This window comes from Zootermopsis nevadensis, unplaced genomic scaffold (genome assembly GCF_977971745.1).
Source record: "Zootermopsis nevadensis isolate Lab colony 2312 unplaced genomic scaffold, Znev_1.0 Znev_ptg000011l, whole genome shotgun sequence".
NCBI classification, from domain to species: Eukaryota; Metazoa; Arthropoda; class Insecta; order Blattodea; family Termopsidae; genus Zootermopsis; species Zootermopsis nevadensis.
In genome coordinates, this window is record NW_028259143.1 from 18,651,799 (window position 1) to 18,672,376 (window position 20,578).

General features: G+C 40.6%; 2 protein-coding genes and 1 long non-coding RNA gene across 5 annotated transcripts in view; all 3 read left to right on the forward strand.

The window, feature by feature from the left end:
* Positions 1-4,039, forward strand: part of LOC110833908 (uncharacterized) — a 37,511-nt gene extending 33,472 nt beyond the window's left edge. Inside the window, exons 2-3 of the mRNA XM_087347516.1 lie at positions 1,045-1,491; positions 3,404-4,039. Of these exons, the coding sequence (XP_087203642.1) occupies positions 1,045-1,470 (426 nt within the window). The 3' untranslated portion in view covers positions 1,471-1,491; positions 3,404-4,039. The remainder of the gene's footprint in view (positions 1-1,044; positions 1,492-3,403) is intronic.
* A 248-nt stretch (positions 4,040-4,287) lies between these two features.
* On the forward strand, positions 4,288-6,792 carry LOC147874154 (uncharacterized). 2 transcript variants are annotated; one of them, XM_087347514.1, is made up of 6 exons: positions 4,288-4,643; positions 4,760-4,909; positions 5,090-5,224; positions 5,332-5,448; positions 6,071-6,222; positions 6,695-6,792. In XM_087347514.1, the coding sequence occupies exons 1-5, from the start codon at positions 4,449-4,451 to the stop codon at positions 6,095-6,097; spliced, it is 624 nt and encodes a 207-aa protein (XP_087203640.1). In that variant the 5' UTR covers positions 4,288-4,448; the 3' UTR covers positions 6,098-6,222; positions 6,695-6,792. The 2 variants fall into 2 exon arrangements, with proteins under 2 accessions (XP_087203640.1, XP_087203641.1); XM_087347515.1 differs by having other exon boundaries at positions 4,297-4,643; positions 4,756-4,909.
* Positions 6,793-6,797: 5 nt separating this feature from the next.
* On the forward strand, positions 6,798-13,865 carry LOC147874155 (uncharacterized). Of its 2 annotated transcripts, none has more exons than XR_015534835.1 (3): positions 6,798-7,379; positions 7,650-7,811; positions 10,586-13,865. It is a non-coding gene; the product is annotated as an uncharacterized LOC147874155 (long non-coding RNA). The 2 variants fall into 2 exon arrangements; XR_015534836.1 differs by having other exon boundaries at positions 7,687-7,811.
* The last annotated feature ends 6,713 nt before the right edge of the window (positions 13,866-20,578 follow it).

Below are 20,578 nucleotides of genomic sequence, written 5' to 3' on the forward strand. Positions count from 1 at the left end.
CTAGTGTGACGAATGCATCCCACGCCATCTTTCCCTACTGTTTCAAGGTCCAGTTTAATAATATTCTCCCATTTATACCTAATTATTCTAAGCAGTGCCTTTCTTTCAGGGTGTCTAACAGGAAATTTGTATGCGTTTACGAAAGTTCAAGCAGTTGAGTGCGTGACACAGGCTTTGACCGTCAACAGTGAAACGAGTGATTCTCGCCTTCCCGTAGATAATATATTCAAAAGAGCAGAGAAAATTCAGATAAATGTGGGCAGCTACTTGACATACAGAAATTAGTAGGCTGCTGCTAATTGCATGACGTCTTTGTCCCTAGAGCCGCGTCATACCGTCACAGTCCTCATTTCTCGTCAAATCCGTCTCTGGATTAGCGTTGAACAGGGCATGAAAAAGCCACTTATTTTTATACTAGCCTCAAAGAAGACTGTACAATCGCGAATCGATCCTCTTTCAGTAGCGTGTTCCATTATCAAACCATTTATTATTACGCCTAATATTATTATTCTCATAATTCACTCATATTTTTATTTACATCTCAAATTTGGATTTCTATAGAAACCTCAAACAATCACCAAAAACTGTAAAAGTTCACAAAAATTTTAATCTCCCATTCGGTTTCTGCCTCGAGGCCTGAAAATTCTTATAACACCGCAGGTACATGTTGAAATGTTACGTTAATAAATTCGGGTAATAAGTCTGAAGGGGAGGTGAAATGTCCTATCTTTCGTAATGTAAATTCTGTCGTATTAATCTCCACTTCTTCTAAACAACTACAAATTTCACAGCCACACGTGGTGTTTTCGGCTTTCTGAAAGACTTACTTTGTCTTCCGTAGTAATATTCTTTTTTCCATTTTCTCGAAACATGTTTTTTTTATAGATATAGAAATATTTTCCTCAGGAACTATATAAAATATATTAAACTTAAAGCAATACTGTTTCTGAAAATTATCACATTCTTCTACGCCTCTAACACAAAACGTCATAAAATTATTATATATTTTTCTATCGAAGTGTTGAAACAAATTTTGTCTTTTAGAAAACAGAGTGGCGTCTGCTTACAAACACAACGAGCAAGGAGATGCAGACACCCGTGTGTACCAAATACCATGGTTGTGGATTTTGTAGTTATGAAGAAAGATGTACGACAAGTCACGGAAATGAACAGCCAACAGGACCGACAAACGAAAAGTACGATTCACCTTGTTGGCAGGAAAGTCGAGAGTGTCGGAATAGTTCTGGTCCTCAGCAACGAACTGGAGGACGGCATTTTGCAGGGCCATCTCTTGCGAACACTCACCAGAGAGCGGGTCGTAGCCAGCACCACGGGATGGCTGAGACTTGCCTTCGCCCCTGCTCCACCCATGCAGCCAGGCTTCCTTGTGAGGACTCTTCCGGCAATGAGTCGGCCACTGCAGCAGACGCGGACCTTAACGACAACTCCACCGATTTTGCGTTGCTGTGATTGAACGACGAACAGCCCCAGGTGAGCAGACAGCACCCTGGGCAAATGAACTACAGTGAGAATACGAGTTTAAAAAAATCCTTGCGCTTAAGAATTTAACCAGACCAATGCCTTGGAAGCTGATGGTTGCACGGCTGTTAATGAATTCTGAGCCTCGATTGAACCACAAATTTACATTGCTGTCAGTGGATTCTGTCCCAGTGAAGCTGAGTCCACCTTCTATCCTCGCAGTATAGTTATCCGTGTTTAATTTTAATATTATCCTCATATCTTAACCTGGCCTCTTAAATTGAGGTTTTCCGATCATAATTTTGGGTGCGCTCTTATCTCTACTATGGCTACAAATTATGAAGCTCCTCATTATTCGGCCCGCGGGCCACCAGTTGGACCACGCTGAGCTATGCTATAGGAAATATTATAATAGATCCTCATAAAATACACCGTGTTTCAAAAGTAGCTTTACAACTTCGCAGGAGAATATAAATTTATTTAAAGGACGTGCGCAATATTTTTAGATGCACAAATTTAGCCAAACACATCAAGTTTCATGTGACATACCAATAAAGCTGGTAGGCCACGTGTTTCTGAAGACGTCGTGGAACAGATTAGGGAAAGCTTCTCTCGAAGTCCACGCAAGTCAACGAGACGTGCATCTCGGGAAAGTGGGATTCCACATGTGACTGTTACGAAGACGTTTACACTTAAGAGCTTACATATTATCCATGGTGCAAGCCATTTCAGATGAGATAAACTGGCTCGTAAGAAATTTTGTACACGAATGTTGCGGCGGGTTGAAGACGACCGGCATTGTGTATCTGGACAGTTCCTCATTCCTCAACTTGACGAAGATGACCACTTCCAGCAAAACGGTGCACCCCCTAATTAACTCGGAGAAGTGCGCGAGTACCTCAACAACCGTTTCCCAGGTCGGTGGATTGGTCGGCCACCTCGTTCGCCGGATCTAACGCCTTTAGATTTCTTCTTGTGGGGATCGAGTGCACGTGTCACCCTTACCTGCAAACAAAAGAATTTTCCATCTGCTACTGCGCATGACATACGCAGATTTTTGGAGTTTCTCATCAGAAACTTTTTCGTCTTTGAATACCTCTCGATTCGAGAAGTTTTAGCTCAGCTTCGTTTTGTTCACAATTTTTATTTCCTTCTGTATTTTGTATTTATTTTTATCTTCTATCCTGAATTTGTAATTGGCTCTTGCAGTTGTTGAGTCAGCATGTTAAAACAAAGGCTTAAATTATTATTTGCGTACATCAAATAAACACCTATTTAATCCAGAAACATCAATCATTAACATTCTTTCAATTATCAAATCAGTCATTCTTTATCTTATAACATGACAGATAAAAGGGTCGATTACATCATTGTATTTCCCGCTACTTTATCTCGGAAATGATTGCGTCCAAATTATCAAAGAATTTGGCTGGTCCGAAAATCAGTGCCGTTATGTCGTTTCACTTTTTAAAAATGGTCCTTGACAAAAACCGCGTACTGATTGAGAACGCCATTCATAATTTCTGGGCCCTGTTCCAAGAGGCGTTAATTTTGCTCCCACCTCAGAAGTAAGTCGTTTCGCCATGTTATTATTACGAGCTACAGGAACTTAGAAATATGAAATTAGGGTCACCTCCAGTAGCACAACCTTCATACAAAATTTAGCCTGAATCAACACCGTCCTCTAAAAGTTAAAAGCGTGACGATCTCATAAGCCTACTTCTCATACTCATGTTCGTAAGGTAAGAAGGATAAACAAATTTGTGTGTTTCATTTTTGTTTGACAAAACTTTAACGGGTACCTACAGCGACGGACAGGCAGTGCAGGTTCACGTGCAAAAGTTACTCACACTGCCTGGACGAAGCTCACTTCAGTACACCTTATAAACGAAACAATCATTCTAATGAGATTTGATGTTCTCAGGTCGATGAGTTTCAAGATGGTTGTCTCGTGGTTGCTGTTTCATGCAGTCTGCTCTACAGGTGGTACAGACGATTTAGAGGCGCTTGCTGTCTCAATTATCAGGGTGATCTCCCTTCAGAATTATCATCTAAATCCATGGCATCATACTGCCAAGAGTAATTAAAGACGACAGCGTTCAAGAAGCGAGAGAGAAATTTTAGAGTTGATAAATATTGAAAACGCTAGCGAAGAGACGTTTCTGGAGGTCCGGGTGCTGCGTGAGTATGTGGGCCCACTACGCGATTATACACCTCTTACTCTAAATACTTGTCAGCGGTGGTTAAAATTACCAGGCCTGCGAGAGTGGAAGAGGCGCATTGACATTTGCATTTAAAACGGTAGCTATGAAAGAGAAACAACAAATTGCGCAGAAGAGAGACGTGTTTCTGCACGCAGAAATAGTCTTAGTTGTGGTAACTTAGTCCTCCGTTTCTGATGAAGATTTCATTTAAAAATGATTGTCCCAGACTGTCATTGGCCGCCGTAATTTTCGTTCAAAAAGTTAATGCGCTCTGAAATTAAAAGCTGTAAGCGACACGCGTCAGAACTGCGAAGTAAAACTTGAAAAATCTAAAATAAATACAAAGTTGTGAACAATCGTTGGAGTCAATTTATTACCATACTTTCTTTATATTTGTAGTTTAGGTTTGTGGTACAACAAAGACAATATTTTGACAAAATTTTAAAAATATATTTACAGTAAATTTTGGAGAGCAGGGTGTTAAAGATGAAGTTGGTAGGCGCGTTTCGCCTTCACTTGCCTGTAGTTCCTGTGTTTTTTTAAGAGGGTAGATGTCACTAATTACAACCTGTGGAGTGGTATTTCAGGCAGCATTTCGTTCGGCAGTGCAGTGGAGTGTGCGAGTTGGGACATCAACTTCAGCACTTTTGTCGTTAGATGGAAGAGGAGTTCGTCAGGGTGGGCATATAACGATCATCGAATATCGCAAGTTCAGCGGTGGCGGGATGTGTTCGCTGTTTTCCTTAGACGTTGCCGTCCCTGCGTATGAGGAAAATGGCGATTTCTGTGGCCTCCATGATCGTGGGATGCATTCTGAGTCTAGTGCAGATTTACTCACACACACACACATATATATATTGCCAGGGCGTGCAAGTTAATTTGATCTTATTTGAATTGATGTGTGTCATCTTTCCCCTGTGTGAAGGACGTAAAGTGGGAAATATTTTGGTTGCATGGAAGGTCGGTTTAGTTGGCCAGTTGATCATTAATGAATTGCAGAGTGCGTTCGTAGTAATAATTACGACTGTTGTCACAATGCGGATGTTTATTTCGGTATTTGGATTTGTTTCAGGTAGGCGTGCCTGCAAGCATATAGGATACTACAGCCGTTACGCAGTTTCGAGTCCATCATTACTACAGAGCTGACATTACCATTGTGCATGCTGGACACAATTGATCAGGCGATGCGGTTGGGATGTCCCACAGACACGTGTTGGCAGCCTCAGGTTTTGTGACTTGCTTGTGGAAATTCAGTAGCTGTTGATTTAAATTTGTGTAAGAGCTTATCACAGTGGACAAGGTAGAAGTAAGTAGCTAGAGTTACAGGTTGTAATGTTGGTTATGTGGCCACCGCACCACATTTGCACACATTTGATTCCTAGTGACCAAGTGTCGTGTGTTCGTAGCATACCTCAGAATGCCACAAGGAAGACCTCTGGCCCTCGTGCGATTACCTTGCTTTCCGAAGAGGTGTAAGGGGTTATAGATTTAGTGTGAGTGCCTTGTCTGTCTCAAAGAGGAGTTTGAGATCAGGGAATGTGGTGAGTGGCAACTTTCTTTTGAACTGTATCTGTAGTGTGTGTGGACTGGTATCACGGTGTCACACGAAGACATGGCAGACCAATTTGTCTGAATATCAGTGTTTCAGAAGATCAGTTGTATGCGTGATGGGGAAGCAGCTTATTTGGAGTTGGAGATGTGTAGAACCAGACAGAATGAAGCACCTGGAGCATTTTTGACTTGGATAAGGAAGTGCAGTATTCAGGTATGTTAGAGAGTAGAGTTTCTTTGCATTCCATAGATCCTTCTTAGGACTAAAATAAAGGATGGAGAACAAGTCATTTCATAATTTTAATTTTCAGAATTTTAAATATAAATACAAAACCACTTTAAATATAGATTATAGAAATACATAAATCTTAAGAAATTTCAGCAGAGGTGAAATAATCTGCATAATGGAAAAAGTGAGTGAAGAGGTGACCTCTCAATGCACGCTTGAACACCTTTAAATCATTTAGAGTTTTAATTGTTGGTGGAAGATTATTAAATAACTTGATACGATTATAGTACGTTCCTTTTTGACGTTTATTAGGGTTAGCATAGACTATACAAAAATTATATGCTTGTAGTTAATTTTTATTTCAGTGTTGTTGAGATTTGTCAAACTTGTTTCCACTTGCAAAATAAAAGTCTAGGTGTCCATGAAACCCAAAGTTTCTGGAAATAAATATGACATGCGCCCTGATGTGGAGAAAAGGTGTTTAGAATATTACAGTAAGTGCAGTACTTGAAAGTTACTGTAACTAAAACATTTGACTACTCTTACCAGTGAATCTGGCCTGCGTTGTCACTCGTTATAACTTGAAAGTGTTGCTTGTGTTTTCCAGGTCGTGGAGACAGCATCTAGTGCTTAGAAGTCAAGCACGACGGATCCGTTCTACCGTCGTCAGTGCTGGGAAATAATTTGCTGTTTCTTGGTGGCATCCCTGAATTTTAATGATGATGAGAATAGAGCGCAGCAGCTGTTCTCCTGTCCAAGGTATATAAGAGCAGTTGGAGGCAGAAGAATATTGTCAAACTAACCTCATTCTTGATATTAAAATAGTGTACAAAATAAAAGATGTTTTTCCAGCCTGATGGTACTAACATGACATAACAGATTGTTAATCACTGGCTTTTCAACGCAGAATTGTAAGCGAGTCCCAAGGCAGTCTATGAGGCACTGTTATAGATTTTTCTCTGAGCACCCAGAACTCATTATTTACTGGTACAGTGAGCCCGTTAGAGGCTATGACACAATTAGTTTGGGTTTAGTATCCTGCCAGTACCAGGAGGCTTCTACAAGTAATGTATTTCTTTGTCATATCATAAACCCAGATTTCCCATTTGCTCTGTGCCTCTTACATCAGTAGCTGATTTAGGAAGCAGCTACTGCATTGGCCACTGCTGTGACCATTGAACATTAGGATGTGAGTGTAATTGTCTTTACTCATTGTGATTCGCTGTTGCAGTTTTGATGATCCACATGTGGAGATCTCCGCAGTCCGTGGGATTCCCTACAGATTGCAGGACAAGCAAGCTACAGCCACTCACCAGATGGCAGTCACAGATAAGTTTATCCATTTGAGTAAATTGTTTAATAAACTTCTTTTCTGAATTGCAATGCCATTATTGAAAGAAGAAGACCTTTTTTCCTGAAAAGTAGCAAATGGTTTTAATGAAATGAAGAACTTGTCTATTTCTTCTATTGAGACTACAAAGAAACAATGAAGAACGTGATTTTTCTTTGCCAGTGTAAGGAACCACATTTTGAGGCTGACCTCCACATAGTTCTATAATTGAGAATGCATGGAGTTTACCTCCATGCTCCCACTGCCTCATGGCATTGCGCTTAGTTACAAGGATAACTTCAGCTGATATAGCGAACCATTAAATGTTTAAAAATCGCTTTCGGTGTTGGTTTTCTGTAAGTCCAAGTGGTGTTAGAACCCAAAGACCACTGTGAGAACCTGAAATCTCTCTTAAAACCACATTTAGTATGTGAACTGGTTGAAAGCGTCTGCTTCATATCTGGAAAAGCCAGTAAGGCCTGTTGTGTATGTTGGTAGGAGTGTTTGTTGCTGCAGCCATGAAAGAGTTACGACGGTGTGTTCCTTGTTTGTCACTACACAATGGTGGCGATATCACAGGAAGCTGGTGAGTTCAGTTTTATAAATTTAGATTGTTCAACATTGAAACAATTTATATTACTGACGGTGAAGCTTCCACCTTTGCTTCCAAAAGGCATTATAAAGTGGCATTACTGATGGTGATATGGAAAATAAATCTGAATGATACGGCTACCTCTTGCCCCTTGTCGGTTGAATTCACCTTAGTAGTAGAAGTGCTACAGATGTTGGCTGTGTTGTAGAGGCTTGCCATTTCTTAATCTTTCATTTACGTCCTTTCTCCATGACATCAAAACAGGCGAACCTGAAGGGCATGGACCGACTTGTGTTTGTAGACTCCCTTGCTGTCATAATGGGGCACGAGGAGAGGGAGCCGTGTATCTTGGAGACAGCGATCAACATCCTCGGCTCCAAACAGACGGCAAGAGACTGATATCGGTCTGAACCAGGCATTCGTTGTGTGAGTACATGAGCATTAGAATGTATTTGATGTGGTTGTCGTGTGAGAGAGATGAGTCTGTCCAATTTTATTAGGTACTTTAGATGTTGTGAACTTAAATGTGAGATTTGATATGTCGAAAGACGTAAATGTGGTGAGGGATTGGCATTATTGCAGTATCTGTGGTACGCTGGAGGCATTCATGATATTGTTCATAGGATATCAGAATGTGAGGTTTATTTATCCTTTTTAGATGTGGGTGGTGACTATTTGTGATAAGGTTTTGTTACACGTGAGATGTGTGCAGTGCTGAGGAGCCTTTAATATGGTCTGTTTACTAATTAATAAGTGAGCATTTGCCAGAGTAAGTAATTTAGTTTTGTGCACAGTGAGCGGAGCTGCCGGGATATTTTCTGTGCTTTTGGTTAATTTTGAGAGTTTGCTGTGTTGAGCAAGGGGATCGGTTACAAAACTTGTAAGTTTGGGGTGTGGTGTTTGTTATGAATTTGGATTTGCTTGCAAAAATGGAGATGACTGTCAGAGGTTCCATTTATTTGACACTTACCATATGTTGAGAGTTGTCAGGTGTCAGTCTCATGGACATGTGATGAGGCTCAGTATTACTTCTGGTATATTCCGTGGTTGTTGGTGGGGTAAGGGGATTTGCATTAGGATTGAGGAGTGGTGTGGTTGGTTGGAACCAAGTATAGAAAGGCAGTGCCACTTGCCAGTCACAATGTACCAGTGGTGGTGTTTGTCAGGATTGTTATTTTATGTCTGTAAAATGGTTGTGAAGAGTTCTTGGCTTAGGAAAGACTAATTTGTTAGTGTTGTCAGTCAGAGTGTTCCTTAGGAAGAATGTAGAGATTGTGTTTTTGTGTGTGTGAGAGAGAGAGAGAGACAGGCTGAAGTTATTGACCATTTAGTTTGGTTAAAGATTGTTGACCTGGAAATGAAATGATATGTCTGTTTGGTGTTCGTTGACCACCTTGGCTGCTCCCTCATAAATATATTTTTACATAACCCCTCCTTCCTCTCATCTTGGGCTCCCATATCGCACCCACGAAAACCCTCAGTTATTTTTTAGAGGGCAGAAATCAGGAAGGAAATGCATACAATACGAAACCCGTGTCTCCCCTCCTTTTATTTCTAGACCTTCTTACTACTGTAAGAATCCGTGCTGAAATGGAAGGGAGAGGACTTTAAGTGGTACAGCTCTTTTGCCAGATGTTTGTTAAAATATTAGATGTTCGAGCCGTCTGTGAGTGAAGTTTCCTTTGCGTATGATTCTTGGAGGTAGAACGTAGCTTTGTTTGTTGCACGTTTTATTGATCTTGTTATTGGGTATTCAATCAGCATATGATCATCATGTTGAAGGGGTCCCGGGATCTTAATAAACATTGTGACCTCAATCAGAAATTGCTGTTAATTCAGTAATCAGCGTGCACTAAAACTCATCTCGTAAAACTGTTTATGACGTAATGTCAGATACAAAATATTGTTTTGTAGAATTGCTTTCTTTATTTTGTTGTGTTTCTACTTGTTACATTGAGATTGCTGCTGCTGGTGTGTCATGGAGAGATGTTTCCTCAAGGTAAGAAAATTTGGTGGCTCTCCTTTACTTAGTGGGGAATCCCCACGTCCATAGTACAGAGTGTCTGAGTATTTGCGACCGGGTAGGTGGCCCCAGCACCCTGCCAGTTTCTCATAGTAACTAACTCCATCATGTTATGTGAATTGGGTGTGGAGCGAGAGAGAGAAGGCATTCAGTTGTCTTCTGGCAAACTGCTGCTTCTGTGGGAAATGTAAAACAGTGCATTTTGACATGGGGGAAGTCTCACATGCTTTGTGTTTGTGCCATGCATTTTGTTTTACAGACCTGCATGCGTTTCTCAGACATCCTACGTGTTAACATTCTGTTCATTGAATGTGTGAGTGAGTAGGATTCAGGTGGCTTGTGGTAGGGTCCAGCCGAACCGAATGCAGTTGTGAACACGGTGATGAACCTTCGCATAATTGCTGGAAATGTGACCATACGAGTAACCAAGACTTTGAATAAAAATTTGCCCGAAGATGTGGGCGTAGGTTTGCGGATTGTTTTAAAAAGGGTAGCAGAAAAACTGAGCGTAGTTTAGTATAATGAATGGCGCGTTGCTTTGGTTAACAAGGAAATGATCATTTTTTTACCGTAACTGAAACAAATTATTTACGAACACACAGTCACGAAGGTCATATTGAACGGCTTTTCGCGTTTGCTTTACTTCATCGTTTTGTCGTCTGATTTGACTTCGTTTGTCCCCACCATTTTCCTACGTAATACGACCATAATTCGTTGCGTTGGATACGTTACTGGGCGGGGAAAAAGGGACCCTTTGTAATTTATGAAAGTGACATTTGACAACTTGCTGAAGCGTAGCCTAGAACGTTTGTACATTGTCCGACAGAATAGGTGTATTTCTACATTGTTTTGAGGTCTTGTTCATCCTCGTAATCTTTAAAAAACAACTCAGCTCAATTTGAATACTAAGCAAAGTGTTAAAACTAGCTACTACGTGTTTGTCCAGGAAGGCACAGATGTTTTGTAGTTGGTAGTATAGCCAGTATGATCTGAGTTTTTATCCATTTTTGTTGTCTGGATTTGGAAACAGTTATTATTGATATATGATATTGTGTAATATTACCAGTTAGGATTCCAGTGAGACAGATTAGATGTTTGGAAGAAGAAGATGACAATAATGATGACAGTAATTGCAGTAAACTTGTCTTCGCGATGTGTGTGTTACTTTTTTTTTCAGAATTGTCACCTTTACTCAGAACACCTGATGTGATCTGGATATGCCATTCTGGTCGCTGTGGTGTGACAGCAGATAGGTTGCGGTGTTTAAATATCAGTGTTGTAATGCAGTTTGGAATAAGCAGGGTTCCTAATGACGTAGGATGTGGAAAGAGGCAACTCCATTCTGAATGAATCTGGTTACATGTGGAATGTCACGGCCATAGCACTTTGGAAACTCGGCTATGCTGTCAGAGGAATTTTGCACTTATCTTCATCCAAGATTGTTTCCTTCCACACAAAAGACTGAGCTACGCCGCAGTTTAAAATATAAGGTGACATTTTCATTGATCTGTCTTTTACACGAACATTTGTCATTTCAGAGTTGGTGACCATGAAATAATGACTTTTTGTACAGACTGGATGCAGCGGCTTGTTATCGTTTAGGTTCAGCTGTAACAAGGTAAATGTTAGGTGGAAGGAATATGTTGTTTGTGGCAATTCTTACTAATATAGAATATCACAATTTCTTATCTTATACAAGAATTATTAAGAAATCTGTCAAACTGCCCTCCACTCTTTCCATTTTAGTTTTGATTAGATCGATCATTGCTGGTGGACGTCGTGGTCTCTTACAATTGAACAAAGTTTGAGGTAAGGGATTCCTATTTATTATTATTGTTCATCACATTTAATGTTTTCATCTGCATTTTTGAACTCGTGTACGAGAATTAGACTTGTCTTCTTTTTAACACAATTTCAATTAACATTAGATTGACTTGTGTGTGTTCACGGCAACATTGATAATAAAAGAATATTCCAGTAGGCAATTAACTTTTTACAATTTTAAAGGAATTAAACGTGTTTCGTGGCCCAGAATCTTAATAAAAATATGTCGATGCTAAGAAGTGGGGTACATATTCTGAATAATAATTCTAACACTTTACAATTCCTGATACATCGACATTATTAAAGCGTTTTAGGGAACTCTGAAGAATTTTTATTTCGGATTTAGAAGCCTAATTATCGACGAATCTCCCTACATCAGCAGATTAAATCCAGGGAATGTTTGCTGTTATTGAGTGCAAAGTATTTATGGGTGCAAAACGTGGTCTTTCACTTTGAGGGAGGAACATAGACTGAGGGGCTCTGAGAACAGAGTGTTGAAGAAGATGTTTGGACCCAAAACGGGAGTGGGACAGATAAGAGAGAAAAATACTTGACGAGCAACTCACCCGATGTTGTTAGGGTGAGTTGAGTGTTTACAAGGCCTGAAGGGAGGAGACCTCGGCGTAGGTGGCAGGATAACATTAAGATGGATCTTAGGGAGACTCGATGTAGCGAATTGGCTTTCCGAACACGATAATGAATCATCTGGTTCAGTAAAGGAAGTGGGATGTTCTTTGACAAGCCGAGAACCATAGAATATCTTGCTCATTGCAGGTTGAGAGTAGTGTGATGTAGGCCCGATCTGCGCATGCGTTAGAACGACTTTGAGATTTTGTGACTGTTCCCAACTGTAATTCTCGCGTTCATTTGATAAATTTAAATGACGTATTGTGCTCTTGGTTTATATAAACGTGTAACTTAGGCAGGAAAGTCCTTAATCATGTAAGCTCTTACGCACTTTTACTTCTACAGAGAGAGAAGAACTCGAAAATTTTATGCTTATGAAAAGGCGTAACCTTCTTTTTCCAAAATTTGTTTGTTAACTGCCCGGTTCTGCAACAAAGGTCGCATAATTTCTGTGGCATGTTTTTGTAAACCTTGACAAAGATGGCTTACTACATCGGCGAGCGGGAGGTCATTGCCCCGATCAGCTGGTAATGCCGCATGGGTTAGTAAATGACGTCATAGCCTCGCGTCACACCCAGGACAGAACAGGACTCTGAAGCCACGGATAGAGCGAGCGATACAATCCCATGTCAGCAGATGCGAGTCGAGAGACCGACGGAAACAAGGCCATGAGAATAAAGCCTCAGTGGGAGACCCGGAAGGGGCGAGGGAGCCATCTCAAGCGTGCGCCGTGGATCATAAAGCATCAAGGATTGGACTGCGAGACGCGGGATCAACATTTCTAGATCAACGATCACGCAGGTTATGAACTGGCCGTGACACCAAATGAGACTCGAGTCCATGCCTACCGATTCGCTAAGCTAATTAAGAATCCCTGAGACAACCCATCAAAACCCCGAAATATCCCACCAGCTACGTCGCTCTCTGGGATGGGACGCAGTGTGCGACCAGCCACGTCGTAGCGGACGCCGCGATGTACGCGACAGACATTAAGGAGGCTAATAAGTCCTTTGAAAGTGCGACAAAGTTCAAATACTTGGGAAAAACAATAACGATTCAAAATGATGCTCACGAGGAAGTTAGGAGGAGATTAAATTCCGGAAATGCTCGCTACTTCTCAGTTCAAAATATTTTGTCTTCCCGTCTGATTTCTAAGAACCTGAAAATTAAAGTATACAAAATACTAATTTTGCCTGTTGTGTGGTATGGGTGCGAAACATGGTCAATTTCGTTGACATTACTGTGTTGAATATTTCGGGCACAAACCTGGGTCCACATTTTCGCCTTCCGCTGTTATGTTATGGCAGTGAGCGTCGGTGTGGACCGGCTTTAAGAGGCCGAGAAGTGAAAATGAAACTTAAAGATAAAAAGAAGAAGAAGAAGGCAGAGCTAAGACTCGAGAACAAGTGTCCATATCCAGAAAATCATTCCGTACCGAGCATATTTTATTAGCCACGTGATCTAATTAGAGGTTTGTGGCGACTATTACCGATTGGGTACAAAAATACTTTGTGGGGTGGAGTTATTTTATCACGTGCTCGAGGCTGATTTTCAAAAGATGCGTAATTTAGAATTTAAAAAGAACCGGTTATGACGACAGGCGTTTTACTTCTGTACGCTGTCAGAACTTTCGTTCACTGTTTAACGTTCAAATGCGGCAGGCAAACTTTTTAAATTTTGGGACTTTACTGAGTTACGATGCAACTGACCATGAATGCAGAATGCAACGTGCGTGTTATTTCAACAATTTTAGCGTTCGTGAATTTCTTGTCACAGTGAACTTACTAAAACTGCAGCTGTGGTAGCTTGCTTGGTGACACACGCTATGCGACTCCACCCCCATTTAAAAGAAGGTTGAGCTGAAACAGGGTGTTTCATGTTAATTGTCGTTGAAATAAAATTTACTGTGCGTTAGATGTATAACACACCTCTTTCGATCTTTACTTTTTATGTATGAGGGGATGGTTATTCATGTAATAAATGTTTCGAACCCCCTCTGAGCTTAAGATTATGGCAGAGCAGATCTCTATCTATCTACCTGTCCGAAAGTCCATCCACCTGTCTTTATTATCCAGAGTTTCCGCATAAAACACAGTAACTAAGTACAACAGCAGAGCATACAGGCTTGGATTCAAACCAGTAACCTGCCGAGTACGAACCCCATTCCACAGCGCCCAGTTCCCAAGCCGCGCGTCGATGCCTGTTCGTTGCTTGGTTCTCAGCGTCAATAACAAATATAATGCTCCATGCGCTGTGATCTAATAGGGCAAACCACGGAAGTCAAGAATACTTTTCCAGAAGTCAGATTTCTTGAATAGCCCAGCGACTATTACATTGTCAAGAAGCATTCTGTTCTATAGTTTGTTTCGCAGTCAAATCTAGAGCTCATAACGTGACGAGAACAGTCCTAATGTATTTGAATACATTTATACAAAGACTGAATAATGGCTACAGATTTTCATGAAGCTAAACCTACGATGGCTCAATTTTGTGGGCCCTCAGATTTTAATTGGGAAACTTGGATGTTTCCAAGTTAATGTATGTTCAATAATTCTCTTGTGTTTGGATTATTTACGACGCGAAACTTGGTCAGTGGCATTTATGCAGTGTCACAAACGCCTACATTTTGCGTTTTGGGCGAATGCTTTGTGTTGAAAAGCTTGAAACATTGGGTACTTGGCTAGTAACAGCGGAGGGATACAGAGTGACATAGCGTGGGAACCGCGGCGCGCCATTTGCTTGTCTGGTCTCTAACGTCACTTACCCCAGGTTAAAATTTATATAATTTTATGTGTGTCGAACTTTAAAACCCAAATAATAGGCGTACTAAATATATTTAGTGACGTCTGCACTTATTATTTTGATCATTAAATGCCGTCCGTTTGTTAGATTTAGCTTGAACCGTCACAGGATGTCAGGTGGGGTGACATCTTACGGGCGAAATCGCTCTTCATTTTTTTAATCGCGTAGCATCAGAGAGCCATTAGCCTTCGTAAGGGTGAGACGTGAGCCTGCCTGCAGTCTATCTTGGCCTACATCGTACGAATCTGGTATTGTAGAATAAGCAACTAGTGTTCATAAGTTGTATTAAATAGTTTACGTGAAATTAATTGTGATTTCGTATTAATAGAGACAAATTAAATGTTCTCGGAAACGTCCAAAAGCTACTTCACTTTTCTTTGTATAGTTGGATAAAAAGTAGTTCGTGGTGTGTGCAAATCAGGTCGTGTGAAACAATGAAGAAGTGTTCACTAAAAACGTCGTAACAGTTTCGTGATTTGAAATAACTTCGACTTTGATTTCACGTTGCTCGGTCAACAATTGCAAAATCATTATTCACGATATTCATTCCAACATGGAAAATTACGTGCGAAGTTGGTAGCCATTATGGCGTCTTTTTGCGATGTAGAAATATTAAATATTCAAGTCATTCAGAAATGAAGAACTTTTCCAAAATATTAAATTTGTTTGCCGACTTTTGAGCACGTACACAAAATTACTGCTGACCAGTGGCTTTGTAATCCGCGTAGCCTATAGGAACTGTACCGAGTACACATTAATATGAATAATTAATTAGTTGCAAAAGTGGTAGACATTTTGATTTTTCCGACATGAATATTCAAGCTGATCTGAATTATATTACATATTAATAATGAATGAGTTTTGCAAAGTTTCTAGAAGTTTCTCTTCAAAATTCTGGCGAACGTTTGGGAATCAAATTACTGTAGGACATTAATTGTTGATTGTCATTCTTATGATTTAGTCTAAAAATTCAGTGGTCCCATTGTAAAGTTATTGTCGTAGTTTCATGAAAATAATTTTAAATGCACTTGAGGAGATACTTAAATAATTATTGTGATAATATTATGTCAGTTCGGTTTCATATAAATTGATGAGTACATTTCAGTCAAATAGGGTTACGATGCACTCAGATGTCATTGCTAATATTAAATAGTTTTGTTTTCATATTTATAATCAGCTATTTACATGTGACATTACCGTAAAATGACCTCGCTCGGCTCACTGCTTGTTGCATCCGGAAGGCTCTCGGATAGATTCCCGAGCTGGTACAGAAGGTTTCGTGTTTTTATCCAGTTTATCAGCGCATAACTAGTCACTGTGTCTTATATTATACTTTATTTTCGAAGCTGCAAAATGATGTGAGCACTAATGTACCAAAGTTAAGTCGTGGGCAATTCTTTTGCTGATCCTGGGATTTTGGATTCGTGCAATAGAATGACGGACAATTGTCTTCCTGTGATTAAATGAAAAAGTTAATTACACTTGAGAAATGTGAAATTCATTTCTTAGGATGTCTGCACCATTCCACCCCTTCAAACTACGTTACATTTTATCTTTACGTCGACACGTTAAATGATTTGTTACATCTTTGCAGCTTTTCCTGTACTCTCGCGTAAAATATTCCCATTATCCATAGAGTCAGGAATTCTTTCACTATTTCATCTTCCAGGATAGGAAACCATGAACACTTTTCATCTCCTCGTAAACTCCCGTCGTTTGTTCTACTTAGGCTACGAAGTCTAAACTGCAGTGCGTTTAAAAAGTTCGGTTCATTGTGTTCAGAATTTGTACAAAACTTGAAACATGTTCGCCTGCACCAACAAATTATTCCCCATTATAGCCAAGGTTCTTGGATTGTGACTGAGTAAGAGCAGTAACTGTCAAATCCGCTGACGTCACGTAAATTAAACATTGATATAAAATTATTTGATGGCAGACTCCACACACGAATCGTACAAATTATCATTCTTTCTGCATGACTAACTCACTAATAAACCTAATAATTCTTTCCTTCTGTGTGCATGGCCGGCGAACACTAACTTTTCATGATTTGTACGTTCTCGTGTGCCCCTGCCATCCGTTGCTTCTTTGAATGTAGACAAATTTTAAATTTCGTTTCGTGAAAGAGCTTAAGAATGAACTTCAGTCGAAATCACGACAGTAAATAAATGGGACCAAAGGCGTCCCCACTCACAAATTCAAGGAATATTATAAAGAGTAGTATGATAATATTAAAAATGTCGCTAAATATATTACGTGTGATGGGTAGTTGGACAGAACCTTCTATTTAATGTGTTTTGTTCTGAAGTTTCGGTCAGGATTACCACAGTGAAGTTTGCAAATGTTGAACACAGCTTCCATATCAGGTGTTATGTTATCCTGACATTTCAATAAGAGCTCTTAATTAATTTACACCTCGACGCTGAATCTCTTTGTCCCTGTTTCGACTTCTCGATTCTCTTCCACGTCTTCATACATTACAACGTTTTCGGGAAATTCACTGCCACAAAAGAACACGGAAGTTAATTCTCGTCACCAGAAAAACCGAAATTCTACTCCTAGTCCGAACCATTTACCTTAAATTCGGATCTTAACTCCGTTTTAATAATATTCTCCTCCACTCCGAGGCCCCTTAGCTCGTGTCACGCGTTTCCGTGTCAAAGTTTTCTGCTAGGTTTCAAATTCCTTGGGCGTGGCCTTCTTGATGTAATCACAGGAAGGAATGAAATAAATGAAACTCCTTTAACTGATACATCGTTGTTATATCATCATGCTTCGAGTCGAGAATAATTTCAGTTATTGTAGAGTATGAACTTATGTAGGCGTTGCCTTAGTTTTCTAATTTGTTCTGTGCTAGAAAAGATGATTCCATGGACCCGGAATCAAAACTTTAAATAATTCATTTTGACCAAACATCGGACGGCCGTCTTCGCTATGTGAAACTGAATAAAATCACGAAACCAAGCAAAGAGGAGGTTTTTGATCAGAGGAGCTTATGAATGCAACCAGTGGTGGACGGAGCACGGAAAACCAAAACTGTTTTGTTATTGTTAAATTGAGATTTGCAGACATCAGCAACAAATCTTTTTAAAATTGGTTGTCTGTCCATTGAAGAGCCTCCCCCCCCACAGCTTATATTTTATACGCAACGTGTTATGTATGCTGTCTAAATGCCCAGCCAATCGTAACCATATTGATTTGTTTATGGCTGTGATGTTCTCACACTAAAAGGCCATGTTACACGATCATATAACTTGCCGAATTCGATGGCGCACGCATTCATCGCGAACTAACAGACATGTCGAAATTTCGTAGTTATATCGCGCGGTGTATTACAGGCAGGCAGGCTCTGGTCATTGCGGTAAGATTTTCGATAAACCAGGAAATATAAGAGAATATTTGCTCGTCAGGGATTTCGAAGTGTTTAGTGTTCAGTAAAGATTGGCTCAGAGTTTCGAAAGAGTGTAAAGTCTGTGTGTGAGTGAAGCGGCCCTCTGAGTATTTGTGGTTGTGTTGTGTTGTGTTGTGTTGTGCCAGCGAGAGACTTCGAACCAGGGACCATGGCAAGAGGAGCAACGCGCAAACAGTAAAGTTAAGAGAAAAAACCAGTGTCGGCCGAACCCCTAGTGGACGAGGACCCATCCGCTGGAGGATGGGCTGGGTGCTCGCGGCAGATCTTGTACGCCATAGCATCGGCACGGTCTTATCAGAGCGGCCAGGCCCCAGGTTGCCAACGATAACCACGTCGGTCCGTGCCAGGCAACTTGTATTTGACGCGGCGCCCGCCACGACTGAGGGCATGTTAGGTTAAGGTCAAGTTGGCAACCCTGTGCACTTTATACTTTTTTTTATAGTTTGTAAGTGTCCTCCCTGCCCTCCCCGATAGGTGCCCAAGTTAGGTCGCGTGCACTTAGCTTTTGTGTCCATGGCAATGGACGTTCAGTCAGGAGGGTTTGATATTTCTGTGTGTTTTTTTTATCACAGGGTGCACAACTTGACAGGTTCGGTCGGCACGACCAATGAAATCAATGCGAGAAGGAGAGACAGACAAAAAGAACTTTTGCATTCTCTTCCTGTGAACAAATCGCATTGCAAGGAAAAAGATTCAGTAAAGCCAAAATACGTAATTTGGTTCTTCAATCTTTCGCTTCAGTGCTGAAAGATTTGTCTGAATCTGTAAGGTTATTTATTGTCAGGAATTCTGAAGAGAAATATTATGTTTTGTTGTGTGTTTTATTCTGTGAACTGAATTACAGGTTATTCGACGTTAGAGAAAGACATCGATTGTGTTTTTTCATAAGAAAGCGTAATTCAGCGTTATCGAACGCAGATCAGTTACACGAACATTTTGCGTTTCGTTTGTCCGCGAGAATCGCGGAATTGGCGCCGGAGTTAGGATTTTGCACGACGAAAACTTCGCCGACGTAATAACGCGCTTTGGTTTGAACAAATTAGGAGTTTCGTGTGTTGTTCCGGGCCGCGAATCCGTGTCGCTGTTATTTTTTTCAGGAAGGCGAACTCCTTGCACGGGCGTAAAGGTAAGTGACAGAATAAAGGTGGGTGAGAGGTTCGACGTTGTTTGGTCCTCGTTTCCGACGTTTCGTTCTTCGATTCAGTGAACCGTCATTCCAGCGCGACAAATCTGAATTTCGTGTTCTCGTTTCATTTCCGATCTTATTGCGACGTCGTAAAAGCTCGATAAATTTTAGTCCGCGTTTTCGTTCGCCGAAGTGGATGGCCTGCAGTCGTGTCGCTTCGAAGTTGCGCTTGTCAAAACGGACAACTGCAGTGAGCAATCAGAAATGGCTACTAAACTCTGCGCATGCGCACAGCAGAAGAGATGAGTCACGGAGTCAACGAACAGCACAGGTAAGTTTTCTGAGTTCGTGTTCTTACTTCCAATGTATGATTGTTGAGCCGTTCTTACAGAAGTCGTTTTGTTTGTTTGTTTGTTTGTTACAGTTCCCGCTCATTTCCTGTGCCTCAACGTGGCGAGCGGGTGAAACAAAGAACGATGCACGTCCGAAATTGGTTTTCGGTTTTACTTTGACGGAAATCCGTCCATTTTGGTCACACTGTTTCGTCTGTGCGCGGTTATGATTCGTGATTTGCCCAAGTTAATTGTCCTTTAACCGTTTTAATATTATTTCGCGTCGCCTATTGACACGTGTTCGTCTGTCTTATTTTCTCCAGGTTGTGAGGATTTGAATAGGAGAGTCGACTTATGCACATAAGTGACGTGGAAATTATAATGGAAATGTCCGGGCAGTATTTTACGAAGTTGTGATTCATCGATTTTGATTAACATGGTTCGGGTAATTTGGACAATTACTCGCGGACGGATACGATGAGACTAATGGGTGGTCTTTAAAAAACACAGACGAGGGGGATTGTTTTGGTTTCTTAATTGTGACACTCTGTGGCACTTATAAAAGTGTCAATTATTTGCTTTCATGAATGTACAGAATTGAAAAATTTGACAGGGTGACCAAAAATGCTCGGAATGATGAAAGAACGTTTTGATATTTTGGCCAAGCAACGGAAGTGTGATGATACAAACTTCTGTTAAACCTCTGTTGTGTGACCACAGAGTTGTATTCGTGAATCTGGTAATTTAGAAATTATGGGGATGCATCGTTCCTTGGCCAAACAGGATGAACCTGATAATTTTAAATAATTTCCTGGTCACCAAACCCTCGTTCACAGCTTCAAATGCATTCAGTTTTTAGCTTTTCAAGAAGTTCCCTCTTACAAATCCTGCCATTTCAGTCTGAACCTGTAACCTAGCAACCTTAAATTTATTTTCATGTTAGCGATGTCATGTGTTGAATGTTAACCGAAGAGATTTTCTGAATCTTTCCGAAATTATTCACGTGTCTGTAGTAATAGCAGTGCCTGGATCCAGTTTCTGAAATTT